The sequence below is a fragment of the Chelonoidis abingdonii genome, chromosome 9, assembly GCF_003597395.2.
Source record: "Chelonoidis abingdonii isolate Lonesome George chromosome 9, CheloAbing_2.0, whole genome shotgun sequence".
Lineage (NCBI taxonomy): Eukaryota > Metazoa > Chordata > Testudines > Testudinidae > Chelonoidis > Chelonoidis abingdonii.
In genome coordinates, this window is record NC_133777.1 from 21,722,108 (window position 1) to 21,739,408 (window position 17,301).

Sequence of the window (17,301 nt, forward strand, 5' to 3'; positions counted from 1 at the left end):
TTTTTCCCCTCCAGACCTGGAAACTTGCCAATCCAAATCCTTATGGTGATGGGTGGAGCAATGGGGAAATATACAAGCATGCCTTGTCCCCCCAGAAATAATCTGTATATTTGATAATACCACAAATGGATGTTGTGGGGAAGATTTGCACTTTAAATAAAATATTTCATGTTTTTGCCAAGCATAATTGTAAAAGTTGAGACTAAAGTAATTAAGGCTAGTCATTATAAAGAATACCCAGTTCACTCTAGATACAGATGGAATAATACCCTTTTGTATTACCCACTTCTCTCAATTTCACTAATTTAACCTAATGTTTAAGTCACTAAAAAGGACACTGCTGTTGAGTTTTGGAATTGCCTTGAGATTGTGTCCCAGGAAGTATCTTCTTTCTGCTAATCAAAGGCTAATTCTGCCTTGACATTTTTCCACAAATTCTGGCTAGCTCAGCAGCCTTCTCATTGTCACTTTTGACTGAAGTATTTATATCTGTGAGGGTATCAGCTTCCACTGACCATGGTCCTTAACATAGCCTCAGAAATGTTTTGAACCATGTAAAGGTTCCTTCAGTGAAGAGCCAACAGCGTAATGACTCTGCTCCTGAGCATAGAATTGGAATTGGATGCAATCTTGCCCTGGTACAAGGTGTTAAGATGAATTTTCTCGTATGTGACTCCTTTCCTGAGTTGGCACAATAGCTGCTATTTCAGGGTTTATTATCCTAGCTATTTAAAAAGTAACTTCAAAATACAAACTATTGGCTGGATCACCCTGTCTCATGTTAAAACCTTCGTAAGAAGGTGAAAGAGGAAGAAAAGCTTTGAAAGGATTCCATTGCTGAACCTCTCACATATTGCTCCCTTGGAGTAAGGGTTTGCCCCTTCCCCCCATAATTAAACCACACTTCAAACCCCATATGTGTCTCAGGAGGTCAGTGCTATGCATATGGAGGCCCTGTGTCCCCAGCTCTAATAGATCTGTACTGCCAGGCTTCCCGTCTCCCATGGCTGCTGCTGACATCTCCAGCCCCATTATGAAACAATTAATAGAAGCTCTGGTAGTACTCGTTTTCCAAGTAAGCTCCATTGGGAATGTTGTGTCTTCCTCCCTCCCAGTCAATATGAGGCTGCCCACTCGCCTTCCCTCATTCTCTCTCCAACTGTGGATCCTGATCCCACAGAGCCTCATCCATGTTGCCTTGGAAAGAGAGCACAATGCTAAATATTAGTCTTATCCCTTCTATGCAAGAATGGGAAGATCATCTCTGTGGTGGTCTAGGGGGAAACAATCTGACCCAGTAATTAACAAATAAGTTGACATACCTAATTTGAGTGACAGTATTTAAGATATACAAGTGCAAAATCAGGTGTCTCAAACCAGTAAACCTCCATCCCTTTCATGTAGTTTATCAGCCAAACTGAGTTGATAAAAATATGGTAAAGCTATTTGTTCCTGCACTAAGATCATGTACACCAAATTCTAGCCTACAATAATTTTTTTTAAATGTTTTGAATAATTAGTGTTTGATAAAGTGAGAAACTAATAGTACTTATTTGAGCCAGGCTGAAGGAGTAGATACTGTGCAAGCTTCCCCCACACAAAGCTTCCAGTCCTCCTGCTGTTCCAGTTTGAGGAGGGCTTTTAAACAGAGATTACCAATCATACAAAATTGTGTTGTGGTTTTGTAGTGTGGAGACCAATCCTAGAATCAGAATGACTTTTTATATTGGATATACTGACACCTGAAAATGTTTTAAAATAGCCTTAGCTGTTCAAAAAGGTTTCTGATGATCTTGTCAGGAACCCAGAAAAATGTAAAAAATAATGTAATCAAATTGTAGTTCCGTGTGCTACAGTTTTCAGCTTCTCTAGGCCTAAAGTAATGGGCCATCATAAGACTCTTAAGGGAAGACTCAGTAGAACCAAGTAACAAGATGAACAGCCTAGTAGGAATTGGAAACATCAAAAATCACTTTTTTTACATAAGTGAACCATCTGTCTGTTATGGTAGATGGATCCAATTGGTGACTGACTGGATTCCTCATACCTATTGTAATAATACCAGCATTTATTTTCATCTTGATCCACTGTGTTAGCAGGTGCTGGAATCCTATGGACTTGTGTCAGATGTAGCTTGTTATCTCTACCCAGGACATCAGAATAACTCATTAGACATAGAGAACTTGGGTGTATGATAGAGACGTCTCTGGAGGGAAGTTCTGGGGAGAAGTTGAGGATGGGGTTTACGTTTCTGTTGTTGTTTTGAATTCCCAGTGAAGCTAATTCCAAATGTGGAGTAAGTTGGTCTAAATACAGTGTGTGTGTTTGTATTCTGTTCCAGCCAGGACAGGAACTCCACCAGCTTTTGCTCTTTACAAGCAATATCAGAAGAATCATTAAGTTTAGAGGAGATAGGGGAAAGCCAATTTATGTTTGCACACTTATGATCCACCCATGGCAGAAAACAATTGATTTTTTCTGGAGAAAACTTTGCACTTAGGTGGTCATGACATGCTGCTTCTAAATCATATTGTTTGAATAGTAATGCACCAACCCAACCTGTATAAATATGACACACTTGATTTTTAGAGGTCCATTTAGTCTTATGGTAATTCTGAGCTTTCTGTGTTTCCATAGTTACATGAGATAGAAGCCAGTACTAGAACATACAGTGTTATTTAATCCCTGGATACCAGTTAATGGATTCCTCAGTGCTGATGCAGTAGGAAATTGTTATGCAAAACCCAGGGTTTAAGGTTAATTTTATAATGTTAATTCTTCTTCGAGTGCTGTCCCTGTGGGTGCTCCCCTTGAGGTGTTGGTGCATCCCGGCACCGTCAATCAGAGATTTATGGTCGCAGTATCTGTATGGGTCATGCATACGCAGTAGGTGTCTCGCAGTGCTGTTGATGCCACGTCTAACGTGCACACAACCCAAGCCCTCCAGTTCCTTCTCAGTCATCCTTGGCTGAAGATGGAGCTTTTGGCTCTTCCAAACCTTTCAGAAAAAAATAGATTAGTCATGTAGAAAGTTGTAGTTAGTGTTAATGTTTATTATCAAAAAAGTTTACTTTTATCCAGTTTACCATCCCTGAACTGGGGGTGGTTAACTGTTCAGATGCCTGGCTCCCCAGGCTTTAAGCGATGCAGCTCCTGCCGCGAAGCAGTGCCCGTTTTGGATGGACACTCTTTGTGTGTCCGATGTCTTGGGGCCTACTGTAGCAATGGAAAAGCGAGAACCCAGCGTGACCAGCATCTCAGACTCAAAATAATCTTGATGGAGCCGGACGTCCTCTCCAGGCGTGTGCACCCCCCCCCCCCACAAACTCGCACCTGCAGGGACAGGAGACATGCCTTCCTCTAAAACACCAAGGAGGAGGGCACAGATGTCTCTGCAGATAGCACCGCAGAAACAACGGCTTCTCCTGCCAGGTCACTACCTCCGATCCCAACACATGCTCAGGTGAGTACCTGTGATGCTCCAGACACCTTTGGCACCACCAAGTCTGAAGCGAAGGAGATAGAGTCAAGGCACACACAGCGACATGCCTCCTCCATGGCACCAAATCCACCCGTAAGGGATCTGGTACCAAGTGTCTCCTCAGGCACCATGCCTCTGCCCTCTGGCACCGACATCGCAGTCAGCACCAGTTGAGAAAGCCAAGTCAGCACTGACCATGCCGACAAAACCAGCAACCCCTGTGGCTCTGTCCCAATATCAGCCTTGTGTGGGATTCAGGGCTCTCCACTGTTCTGCTCATGATTTCAGTGCCAGGGATTTAGCTATGAGGGGGGCACTGAGGATGAAACAGGAGCAAAACTGCACAGTGCCCCGGCGCTTCCCCTGTAGCTAATGCCCCAAGCTCCAGTGACCCCTGCGGGGCTGAAGCCAGGAACAGAGCTGTGGCTCTGAAGCCCCAAACCCCAGCACTATCCCTGGGTCTAAAGCCTTGAACCCTGGTGCTCCCGCGGGCCAGAAGCCCGGCACCCCCACCTGGAACCCCAGCACTCCAAGGGTAAGAAGCCCTGAGCCCAGACCACCTCCACCCTGCGGCTGCAGCCCCAACTCCTACCACCCTGCAGTGGCAGCCCCAATCCACCTGTGGCTGAAGTCCTGAGTGCTCTTTCCCCCCACCCCCGGTGACTGAAGCCTCAGTCCCTGCAGACCTAAAGCCCTGAGCTCTTCCTCCTGCCCACTCCCCCCTCGCTGGGCCCTGGAGTTTTTATAGTATGTTGGAGTGTGGGCTCAGAAGGAAAAAGTTTGAGAACCCTTGCAGTAAGTATTTGCTGGGTTTGGGGTGTTATTGGTCTCCTTTGCTGCCTGATTGATTACTTCCAGTTCCACATGGTGTCCAGTTCAAGCATGTTCTGAGGGCAGGACTATAAAAGGTAGGTGCGACAGAGCTTGCCCCCTCAGTTGCTTCCAACCACAACATAAGAACATAAGAATGGACATACTGGGTCAGATCAAAGATCCATCTAGCCCAGTATCCTGTCTTCCAACAGTGGCCAATGCCAGGTGCCCCAGAGGGAGTGAATGGAACAAGAAATCATCAAGCAATCCATTCCCTGTTGCCCATTCCCCGCTTCTGGCAAACAGAGGCTAGAGACACCATCCCTTCCCATCCTGGCTAATAGCCATTGATGGACCTATCCTCCATGAATTTATCTAGTTCTTTTTCAAGCCCTTGTATAGTCTTGACCTTCACAACATCCTCTGGCAAAGAGTTCCACAGATTGACTGTGTGTTGTGTGAGGAAATACTTTCTTTTGTTTGTTTTAAATCTGCTGCCTATTAATTTCCTTTGGTGACCCCCTTAGTCCTTGTGTTATGAGAAGGAGTAAATGAAATTTCCTTATTTACTTTGTGTACACCAGTCATGATTTTATATACCTCAGTCATGTCCCCACTTGTCTCTTTTCCAAGCTGGAAAGTGCCAGTCTTATTAATCTCTCCTCATATGGAAGCTGTTCCATATCCTAATCATTTTTGTTGCCCTTTTCTGAACCTTTTCCAATTCTAATATATCTTTGGATATCTATAACAAGACAGATTAAAAATCTTAGCAAGTTAGATAAGTGCCTTGTTTTTTTCTGTAAATCGATAGTTATCTTAGTGTTAGTTTGGTGTTACTAGTAATTAGAATGGTGGATTTGAAGCACTGTCCTGCATTTTTTCCAGCATCTGACACCCATACATGTTTCCTAAAATGCTTAGGAAAGGGGCACTCTCTTTCTTGGTGTACTATATGCACGTCATTTACACTGTGAGCTAGAAAGAAGAGGCAGAACATACTCCAAGCCTTCTTTTATAGGATGCCTTGTTGGCTAAAATCGCTGGATCTGAGAATGGAAATAAGAAGCCTGGATTGCTCTAGGACCTTCTTGGTTCCAAGAAGCCCTCTTCATCTTAGTCTTCTGCTTCAGCTCTGAGCTGAAGATCGAAGATTAACCAGTCAGCAACAAAAATCTCAGACTCACTTTCAAAAAGGGTACTGACACTAGCTGAAACTGGCTTGGACAATAGGTATTCTATGCCTGAAGTCTCTAAGGAAATGGGACCTTCGATTCCAAGAAAAAAGAAAGCCAAGATCAAGCATCTTTCTGGGCCTGGTGTTGTCTTCTATTTTGGGAACTCATCAGATCCTTCAGATCGCGAACGTGCAGATCCAAGACAGACGGGAGACTGAGATTGCACTTTGCAGTCAGTACCTGAGAAATCAATAAATCACTATATTGCATTGGCACTTACTTGTGGAACTATACTTACCAAATCCATTTTGAGTTTCACCAATAGAAAAGAGAGGTTTGGATAAGGATCTGACATAACAGTTGTCTTCTCACAAAAAAATAAAAAAACACAAGGCGGATTCTTCATCACATGGATCTTCTGTGATGCTGCTGCCAGCTCTCAGAACACCTGCTAGAAAGACTATTTCACCCTTGTTGCTTCTACAGATTCCTACCTCTGTGGTATCAGAAATTGGTTCCTTGTCAGATCTGGGCTTGGATTCACATTCAGAAGAGGAGATGGATACAAGAGTTTACCTAGAGCCTCAACCTCAAAGCCATTTTTGGGAGATAGACTATCACAAATATGCATTTTCTCATGACTGAGATGGTACAGAACGGGACAAATCATCATGAGTGGCAAGGACCTCCCTGGATGCCTTGGTCATACTGGTCAACTCCAGCATTTCTATTTCAATCTCCTTCAACAGCAATGACTTCAGTTTTGCATGGGGACAAGGAAATTTCAGTGGCTCCAAGGGATTCAGTGCCAAAACAAAAAATTCTGCACACAATATTTTAAAATAAGTAACACTATATAATCACTCCAGTTTTGATTATTTTGGTAATTTATTTCAAAATATCTGTCAGCAACTATGTCTGTAACGATATAGACACACACAAAAATTTCTCCAGGAGCAGAGAGTTACAAAAAAATATTCCTGAGGAACACTGCAGACTGACTAATGACCTTATTAAAGAGGATCGTAATGTTGCTAAACATTCATTGAGAGCATCTTTCAATGTTTCAGATCCATAGTCAAGATCAGTAGCTGCAGCAATAACTATCCAAAGACGTGCATGGCTACGCAACTCTTCTCTTCTCTTGAAGAAATGTGGGAGATGAATGGTTTAGTTCAAAAACTGATGAGTTGTTAGAGTAAAATGAGAGAGTCGGCCCACAGCAAGATCTCTAAAAGCAGCAGAGAATCCTGTGGCACCTTATAGACTAACAGACGTTTTGGAGCGTGAGCTTTCGTGGGTGAATACCCACTTCGTCAGACGCAGGTAGTGGAAATTTCCAGGGGCAGGTATATATATGCTAGCAAGCAAGCTAGAGATAACAAGGTTAGTTCAATCAGGGAGGATGGGGCCCTGTTCTAGCAGTAGAGGTGTGAAAACCAAGGGAGGAGAAACTGGTTCTGTAATTGGCAAGCCATTCACAGATCTCTGGGTCCCTTGCAGCCTCTTAAGAGAAGAATTCCTACACCAGCTATCAAAGACAGTATTACTTACCTTAGTCTTCATCTTCCTATTTCAACAAAGTCAGACAATGCTACAGCAACAACAGCCTAATCTTCTTCTCAACAGCAGTATAGAAGATGTCCCTTTAAGTCTAAACTGAGACAGAAGAATTCATTCTCCACTTCTTCGTTACTGACAGACCTCAGTTTTGACATGGGAATAGAGAGCAGCAAGCCAGCTTTGAATTCCATTCCCCTTTTATTTGGAGACCATTTATGCCACTTTTACAGGCAAATGAGTTTGGGACACTATAAAGAACTGTTACATCATCCAGTTCAAGACCATCCCTCCAAGCCAATCTCTCATTTTCTCTCTATTCGGAGACTCCTCTACAAGTGAGTGTTACGAGTGGAAATCAGCTCTCTGCTAAGAGAGAGAGCAATAGAAGAGGTTCTAATAGATTTCAGAAATTTGGGTTTCTATTCCCACAATTTCCTAATTCCAAACAAAGATGGGGGTTGATCGTTCAAAGGTTTCGTTACAGAATGTTAACTATGGGTTCTATTATTGCTTTCCTTTCCTATCTGGATTGGTTTGCTGCTCTCAACCTAAAAGATGCTTGCTTTCATATTTCAATAAAGACCATCTCACAGGAGATACCTTGCATTTCACCAGAGAACAAGACCATTTCCAGTACAGGTCCTCCTTTTGGCCTTTCTGCTGCACCCAGAACCTTTACAAAATGCTTATCTGTAGTGGCAGCTTTTCAGAAAAGATGGGATTTTTGTGCTTCTGTATTTAAACTATTGGCTCCTAAAAGCAGATCCAAACATGAACTGAGAGTGGACACTCATTTCACATGCTCTGTGTTTCAGAGTTTGCAGTTTTGGATCAATGAAAAGACATCTCTACTGATACCTTCACAGAGTATCTCTTTCATAGGAGCAGTTCTAGACTCCAGAACAGTGAAGGCTTACCTTCCAGAGGACAAGAATCCATCTCAGAAAGTGAAGTTCTTCCTCTCCCTTCTAGGTCTCATGGCATCAACCACATATGTTACACTCAATGCGAGACTAAAGATGAGATTTCTTCTACACTGGGAACGGTAGTTTAGAAGAAATCAAACCTAAAGACACATGAACCTAATAATTACTATTCCAAACAAAATCCAGAAAACTCTCTTGTGGTGGATGGATCAGGAGCAATCCAGCTGGCACTCAGATCTTTCCTCCTTGAATTGAAAGAGTTTGTGGTTCAGGTGGCCAGAGACAGCATGACAGCAATGTATTATATAAACAAACAGGGAGGAGCCCACTCTTCGCAGCTTTGCAAAGAGGCAGTAAAGCTTTGGGAGTGGTGTATTCATCACAAGGTTTATATGGTAGCACTGTGTGAACCATCCCTCAGGATCCAGTTAGCGGACCAACTAAGCAGAGTGTCCTCCCAGATGCATGAAAGGTCCTCGAAAGACATTGTAATCAGGGACATTTTTGCTCTCTGGAGTACTCCAAATATTTGCCACAAAGTTCAACACCAAATACTTTTTGTTTTGTTCAAGTGCAGGAGACAGCAGTGGTACACAGACTTACTCCTTCTTTCATAGGGAAACTTCAAAGTACTTACACTGTTACTGGACCTTCTGTCACAGCAGCAAGGGCAAGTGTACCATCCAGATCCACTTTTGTTACGTTTGACAGGATGGGCAATAGATCTTTGAACGAATTAGAGAAATCTTTCTAAAGATCAAAGGTATAGCTGTTATGTCATTTAGGGTACATTTATCCAAAACTGCAGTATACCAATAGATGGTAAATCTGTAATATCATTTAAGTTTCTAAAAGTTTATTAAATCTTTATTCCCCCTATAAGAGAGCCTGTTTCTGCTTGGAATTTAAACTTGGTGCTTTCACAACTTGTTTTCTTCATTCAAACCAATATCTACATGTTCTGTATTTTATCTTTCAATCAAGACTGCATTTATCATAGTAGTAACGTCAGCTAGGAGGGTTAATAAACTTGTGCTTTGATGGCTGACCCTCCATTTACAGTTTTTCATAAAGACAAAGTAGTTCTCTGTCCTCACCCAAAGCATTGATTCCAGAAATAATTTGGACTTTTATGTTTTCCAATCTATTTTTCTATCATTGTTGGTTTCCCTCCCCCCAAAACACACTCGAATAAGAGTGGGGTGAAGTTGCATTGTTTGGACACTAAAAGTGTTGTTGTTCTGTTTAGATAAGATCAAGGATTTCAGATTGTCACACAGATTGTTTCATATGCGGGTAACTGTAAAGGAAATCCCATTACAGCCCAAACATTTTCTAGATGGATCAAACTATCTATAATAGAAATTTATAAGAATGCCTCACATTATCTTCTTTCTATGATCAGTACACACTCTGCTAGAGGAGTGGTAGTATCCATAGTGTATCAAGACAGGTCCCAATAATTGAAATTTGTAGAGCAGTCGCATGAAGTTCAATATGTATCTTTACTAAACATTATGCGCTGGATATTGCAACTAAGTCTGATGCTCTAATAGATTTGCTCTGCAGTCCTTATTTAGTTGTAATATTGTAATATTACCAAGGATTTTAAAAAGTAGCCTATAGGCCTATTATACAATATCCTGTGTCTGTTACTGAATGAACATAGTCAAAATATTTCTAAAGTTGAAATATTTGACTTCTTAATTAGAATTTATATTATTCTTTTCTGCAGCTTTAAGTAGGAGATAGTATCATAGCATGTGAATTAATGATCACTATTTTCTTTTACCAGTACTTCAGCTTAGGCTGCAGCAAAGACGGACAAGAGAACAGCTGGTGGACCAGGGCATCATGCCACGTAAGACTAATTTTATTTACAGTAACTTGTATCATATTTCAAGACATATAAAATAATTAAGATGAAAATTTATAAGGAAAGCAGTCAGGATAACTTTGTTATTTGATGATATTCATTTAATACCTACAGGAAAATTATAGGTAATTTAAATAAGAGGTATTTAAAAAACAAGATAAAGTCAGTAAACTAAATTAATCTGTAGACAGAATAGCCACTGTGGTAGCGTCCCCCTAGAGTTGGAGACATTTGAAATAAGAGCAGACCAATGATAGAAAATACTGGGCCTAATTATTCTTTACAACATTTTAAACTGTGAGTAACTTCTCTGCAAATGATTGAATTACACCAATGAAAGCAAGTGGACAGATAAGGTTTACTGAATGACTTAGGAAGTCATTTCTATCTCTAATTCTATGATATAGTCTAAAACAAAGTTACTGTTTATTAATTTAGTTACAGTTTGAAAATGTAGATAATTTAGATGCTGTTTATTAATCAGGTACAGTTTGAAAACTCAATTAATTTAGTTATGTTAGTTGTATTTACAGTACTATTATCTGAAATTACTGCATTGTATTTTTAAAAATATAAAGCTTTTTTGTAAATTATTTCAGTACTTTTAAAAAAACTAACTATATTTGATCCTAATGTCCATTTTTCCCCTTGACTTTGCTTATTTAGGGTTAGTACCAGCACAAAGGTACCCTAAAGTCAGTTTAATCAATAGCAGAAGATCCCATGCATAAAGGGTTTGAGTGGCATAGAGCTGCTGTTTCCAACACCAACACCGCTCCATCCCCCAAGAAAAAGGAGAGGGCTCAGGTTGTGGTATTTTTATGCCCTGGCTATCCCTGACTGCCGTAACATTCTTTAGGGAACATAAGCAACTGGAACAAGGTAGAGCAGCTTATGCTGGGAGATCAGCTGGGTGGAAGGCAGCGCTAGGATCAGGGAAGTGCAAAGACAGATTAAAGCCACCTTTGATACCACCATCCCTAGTTGCACTGAACACTGCCCTCTCCCCACTCAAGCATCTTTACCTTAGTCCATTTTTAGAATCAATGAAAGCTGACAATGTCTAGTAAGAGAACACTGGACTCCATAGATTATGGACCCCATTAGAAAAATTATTCTTTATTCAATAAACAAATATACCAATTTAAAATTACAAAAATACATTAGTTACAATTATTATAAATAATAGTCAAGTCTTCACTGGTTGAAGTCCCAATTCCTTGCATGGCTTCTTGAAACTAATCTCTTCTTGGAGGTTTCCAGTTACCCAACACGCCTGAGACTGCTTCACTATAGTATCCTCTTAGCCTTTTCAGTACAGTAGTGGCCTATCAGTAAGGCTACGTTTTAGTAAAGGGTATTTTTAGTAAAAATCATGGACAGGTCATGGGCAGTAAACAAAATTTCACGTCCTGTGACCTGTCCATGACTTTTACTATATACCCCTGACTAAAACTTTGGGGGTGGGATGGCACTGGGGGGGGCAGGTGCTGGGAGGGCATGGCTGGGGGAATGCCACAGGTGCTGTGGGGGTGGCGGGGCTGGGGCAGGTTTCCTACCTGGCTCCTGGGATGCGGCTATCTCCAGCTCCTAGCTCCACATGCTGTCTCCACTGTGCCCCAAGCCTCGGTTCTAAAGCTCCCATTGGCTGGGAACCACAGCCTATGGAAGCTGCAACAGCAGTGCCTGTGCACAGAGGCCACACATGGAGCCAGGAGCTGAGGGATGGGAGTTTCTGTCACCCTTCTGGGGAGCCCCCCTCTACCCGCAAGTAAGCACCGCCCCACACCCCGGTCCCCAGCCCTGAACCCCAGACACACAAACTCCTGCTGCTGTGGAGCGGGGGGGTTGAGACTGCCCCAGCAGCAGCCGATGCGACTGGCCCAGGACAACCGCAGGGGCTCAGTCAGCTCCCAGGACAACCGCAGCGGCCACTGCAGAAGTTATGGAGGTCACAAAAAGTCACGGAATACCTTCTCTCTCAAGTACAGCTGGGCTTTCAGCTACAATGTTGCAGACTTCTTACACTGTGGAGTGGGCTCCAAGGAGGCACCTTTCTTTTTCTGTCTGGGAATCAACAGATTTCATCAGGAAACTGAGGAGATATCACTTTAAAAAATACAAATGTATCCTGGATTTTTTCCCTTAATTGTTTATATTTTCTTGAAAATTGCTTCAGAATGAAACACAACATTATGGTGCTAGTCTATTTTAACTGTTCTTTGAATATTTTGTGTTTTTACAATGTTTAAAAACATATTAGTGCAGATAGTTCTTAGTAAAAGACCATTTCTTTACCTGCCTGAATGTTTTGTGCATTGATCTTTCCTATATTTATTATTAGAGAAAATAAATCATAAGTGAAGGGTAATGTAGTGGGACAGATAGACAGCTTCAATATTTTGAATGGTGACTGATAAAATTCTACCATAGAGCACTTTATTGGTAAATAGCTAGGGGACACCATCATATGACATGGGTGACAAAAAATATTAGAATTTATTAGGGCATCACAGTATACCTTAAAAATGTTCTAATGTTCTCTGCATATGCATGAGAAGTGGAGTCTGTTTTGCCTTCATGATCCACTGCTTTGCTTAGCTACAAATCCCAATTTAGAATCTGTACCTTTGTTATATCAGTGAGTTACAGTAATTCTCTATGTGAGAAAGACTTAACCTGTACATATTTTAACAATGAGATAATCTCAGAGTGGAATGCCTCCCTATGCAGAGGGCCAGCACAAAGAATATGTACTACTTCAGTCCCACTTAAGCGTTCTGCACAGGGATGAATTTAACCTGCAGTAAATACAAGCAAATAATAAATAGAAAGTGTCAGATATTGGGCTAGTAAAGTGGAGTCCCACATCTGATGTAGTGTTGAGTGCAAGATGCCTATCCTTAACTAATACACTGATTAGAGCATTTCATTTGAAAACCATTTCCTGTCAGTTTAACTCTTTCTTTCTTCTCACAGCTTTGAAAAGCCCAGCTGCGTTCCATGAGCAGAGAAAGAGCTTGGAACGAGCCAGGGTAAGGGATCTAGTTTATACTTTTTTTAAAAACTATCAACATACTATTAATATCTGAAAAAAGAAAGCTAGTTTATTACTTATGAAAAACAAAAATAGATCAGTAATGTGAGGTAGGCAGTTCTCAGATTGCATGGGACATTTTATTATCATTGTAAATAGTCTATGGTAATATTCTGGAAGAATCTCTAAAATTGAAATGCAACATTTGTAGCAAATCTCTTGTGTTGAGTGGGAGTGTTCTGAATTCTCCACCGGTACCAGACAGGTTGGGGGTTTAAATGTGATGGTACTCTACCCCAGGTCTGCCCCCCAGTTCAAGAAGAGCACTGTTAAAATGACAGCAGAGAAAGATGGCAGGTTTTGTGCAAGGAAACTGAGGCCTTGTCTGATGTTTTTAGGCACCAGTGCAGCTGTATCAGTGTAGGTACTCTGGTGGCTAAAACTGCGTTGTGGACAAGCCTTAATGCAGACAAGAGGGGAAAAAATGCCACCATCACAATAACAGTTGTAGTGCATGCCTTCTTTCTCTGTAGTTTGATCCAGCTTTGGATCATTGTAAAAGTATTGTAAAATTTACTAGCCTTTCCCCTCACCAATTTTTGCTAATTCCCCCTTCTACCACTGGTTGCCATGGAGATACACCAAAGAACAGAGCTCAGTGGTGCACGAGTTGCTACATATGACACAGAATCATAGCAGTTCCACTCCACTTACATTCTTTCACGGATGTGGAATGCAGAATATTGCCCTTAGATCTATTTTCAGTCTGCCTGTCTTCAGATTTAAGAAGTCACCACTGATCTGGATCACATTCAGAATAACCTTAAATTATGTAGACATTGATGGGGCCATTGATACAGCTACTGCCATGTACAGTACTATTTCAGTCCACCTCCAGGTACTTTTATATTGAGGATAACGGACAAATTGACATCTCCTAATACATATCCTTTATAAGAGAGAAACAGTTAGGACAGCTGTCAGGTTAGTTATGCCTGAATTACTCTGTGCAATCCAGTAAGAGTCAGTTGTCGTGCATAACTTCATAAAACTGGCAAACTTTAAACTGTGAAGTCTAGTCGTCTAGATCTTCAAACTTTTTCCAAAGAGATGGGTTTCTTTTAAGAAAATTAATAAGGATGTTACTTTGCACAACAGATTTTAATAGTGAAGGTCTGAATTGTGCTAATATGGCATGGACCTGCATTATAGAACAGCGTATCTCTGGATTGCTCCTGGGATGCTAACACAGGGATTGTGACTCAGACACTTAAACTGTCTCTGGTCATTACACGGTATGTACTAATGTGTGTAGAGAAGGCTCTCTATGTACCAACACAAGGGCCAGGAGCAATTTGCTCATTAGTGCTGGCTGCTCCTTTGAAGTAGGGATGTCACTAACTTTCAAGTAAAGAAAAAAATTGAGTTTTAAAAGCAGTTCAAAGGCAATTTCTGTCTTGCTTACTGTAGTCATTTTATGTCTGTACCAGTGTGCTGCATTTCCCAAATCCCAGTTCAATTACGCCAATTAGATTTAGATTTCAATCTCTCTTTCTTGTTCTGTGTGTCTGGGTCGTAGTTAAGAGGAGCGAGTGGGGGTATTAGGCAGAGAGTCTGTTTAAGGTGGGTCATTTTATGGGATCCTTGTTATTTATAAACTATTCAGGGGAAGGGGGACTAAGTTTTATCCTATGCACTGTAAATTGCCAACTATACTTACTGTGCAATATAAATACTTTAATAATCACAAATATAAAGCCACAACCTAAGCTTTAATGCAAAGTCTTGCCAAAAATTCTAAAGCTTTAATGGCTTTGTTCATAGGGAAGAATTTTCACTACAAAAAAATAAATCTCTCCCACAACAGAAAACGATGATACTCAGCTACAGTGGGGGGAGGGATAGCTCAGTGGTTTGAGTATTGGCCTACTAAACCCAGGATTGTGAGTTCAGTCCTTGAGAGGGCCACTTAGGGATCTGGGGCAAAAATCAGTATTTGATCCTGCTAGTGAGGGCAGAGGGCTAGACTCAATGACCTTTCAAGGTCCCTTCCAGTTCTAGGAGATAGGTATGTCTCCAATTATAAAATCCCAGCAGCAATATATTCATAAATCCAGTTCTCATAAAAGTTTGTGTGAATGAACAAATTGCTTTGTTCTATAGTTATTAGCATTAGTATGATGCACTTTTTTTTTTTTTTTTTTTTTTTTTTAAAGACTGAAAATTTTCTAAAGCACAAGATTCGCAGCAGACCAGATCGATCAGAATTGGTCAGAATGCATATCCTGGAAGGTAGGAACCCATATATCCTGTTTTTCAGGCTAACAGTTTATTTTAGTTTGGGGTTATCTAACTGAATCAAGCTTTGTTATGAGGTAGTTATTAAGATGCAGGACTGTTTTGCATGCCAATCTGGAGTTCAGGTAATTGGCACTCCATGGATATTTAAACCAGTGGGGAGGAATCTTTATCCTTAATCCACAGCAGAGAAGACACTCCTGACCACTGCTGTCTTCTCAGCTGTGAGGAGGATGCTGCTATAACCACAGTTTCCCTTAAATAAAAATTGTATTTAAATATAAAGTTAATTGCTGTATTATCTATCTCCTAAGAGTTGTACATACAGTATACATTGTTGCAGTCTTTCAAGGAAGCCCTGAAACAATCTTACAATTTTAAGGGAGGTTTTCAGCAGTAGATTAATCATTAATGAGCTCATCTCTCCACATTTTGTTGCTTTGCTGTTCAGGTAAATTTAATACTCAGAAATAATAAAATCAATTTTTGAATGGGACTGTATTAGCATGTTTTAATATTGAAATCCCATTGTATGTACAAACAGCAGTAGTAAAACCAAGATGAATTAACAGTATTCCATTTGGTGAGATAGTCTGCTGTTTTTAGTTTTCAGAACATGAACTTGGATACTACACTCAGATCAGGATTCTTCATATTGACAGGCCATCTGCATTTTGTCATTAAAATTAGCACGCAACAAACATCTAACAACCTTCAAAATTACATCTTAAAATTAAGCCTTTTATAGTTGAGTTTGGCAAGAGAAGCTCCAAAAAATTTGTTTTGAAGTTGAAAAACAACAGTTTAATGGATTTCATTCATATTCATTCTGGGAAAACTGTCATTAGGGATAAAATCTTATCAAGTTTGTGCCCAGTATATTGGGAAACAGCCAAGACGTTACATTCTGAAAATTGGGTTTTATAATAGAAATACCAACTCACCCTTAACTATAAGAGTGCTGCTGTAATGTATAAATTTTTACTAATGTGATCTGCTTTTAGATTTATGAATCATATTAGTTCTGTGTGTCATACTTTTGGTTTCACACACATGATTACAATATATGCTGATATTATTACTGTAGAATAAGAAGTGCCTGCGTTCTTTAAAATGTCCCCGATGGGTTTTTTCTTTCCACTTCAGCCTACTTAATTAGTCTAGCAGAATAAATTGATAGTCTTACTTTGGTGACAAAGGCCTTGATTCGGCAAAGCATGTAAGCAATTACGTAATTTAAACTGACTTCAGTGGGACTACTCAAGTGCTTAAAGTTAAATAGGTGTTTAAATTCCTTGCTGAATTGGGGCAAAAGTAATTGAAGAGAGTCAAATTTGACTCATTTTAGATTTGTAAAAATATGCTCATAGAATCAGTGAGGATTTTTTTTAATAATGAAAATCTTTTCAAATAAACAAGATATTTCACTGGAATGTTTTAAGCAAATAAACATTACCCTCTGGAGTTTTCAACTCAGACATAACCCGGAGAATTGAAAGTGAAATTGATAAGAAACTGGCTATCATCAAATGCAAAATTGTGTAGTCTTCTCCCTAGTGAAAGAAATGTCAAAAGTAACCAATACTACAGGGGTCAGGAACCTTTCAGAAGTCGTATGCCAAGACTACATTTCTTCACTCTAATTTAAGGTTTTGTGTGCCAGTAATACACTTTTAACATTTTTAGAAGGTCTTTTTCTACGAGTCTATAATATATAACTCAACTATTTTGTATGTAAAGTAAATACAGTTTTAAAAATGTTTAAGAAGCTTCATTTAAAATTAAATTAAAACGCAGAGTCCCCGCGTCAGTGGCCAGGACCCGGGCAGTATGAGTGCCACTGAAAATCAGCTCGTGTGCCACCTTCGGCACACGTGCCATAGGTTGCCTACCCCCGCAATACTATATCATAAATTGTGAAGTTGTGTAAGTTGTTTTAATTATTTCAGTAACATAGAAAAGGACTTCTTGTAATAAAACATTTAAATCTGATAGTGCCTCTCTAATAGGTCAATGCCATTTATATAGCTTCTTATACTAATAAACAGCATTTTGGTATCCTGTCCGTCTGTTGTAGTGTACAGTAAATATTACATACCTTGTTTATGTTGTGTAGATTCTGTAGCTAC

The 17,301-nt window shown here is 40.2% G+C and overlaps 1 protein-coding gene across 8 annotated transcripts in view; it reads left to right on the forward strand.

Moving 5' to 3' along the window:
* MRTFB (myocardin related transcription factor B) overlaps positions 1-17,301 on the forward strand; it is a 200,763-nt gene that overhangs the window by 133,624 nt on the left and 49,838 nt on the right. For all 8 annotated transcript variants that reach the window (XM_032779668.2, XM_032779669.2, XM_032779665.2 and 5 more), the window contains 3 exons: positions 9,757-9,822; positions 12,817-12,872; positions 15,091-15,166. In XM_032779668.2, coding sequence (XP_032635559.1) covers positions 9,757-9,822; positions 12,817-12,872; positions 15,091-15,166 — 198 coding nt within the window. The remainder of the gene's footprint in view (positions 1-9,756; positions 9,823-12,816; positions 12,873-15,090; positions 15,167-17,301) is intronic.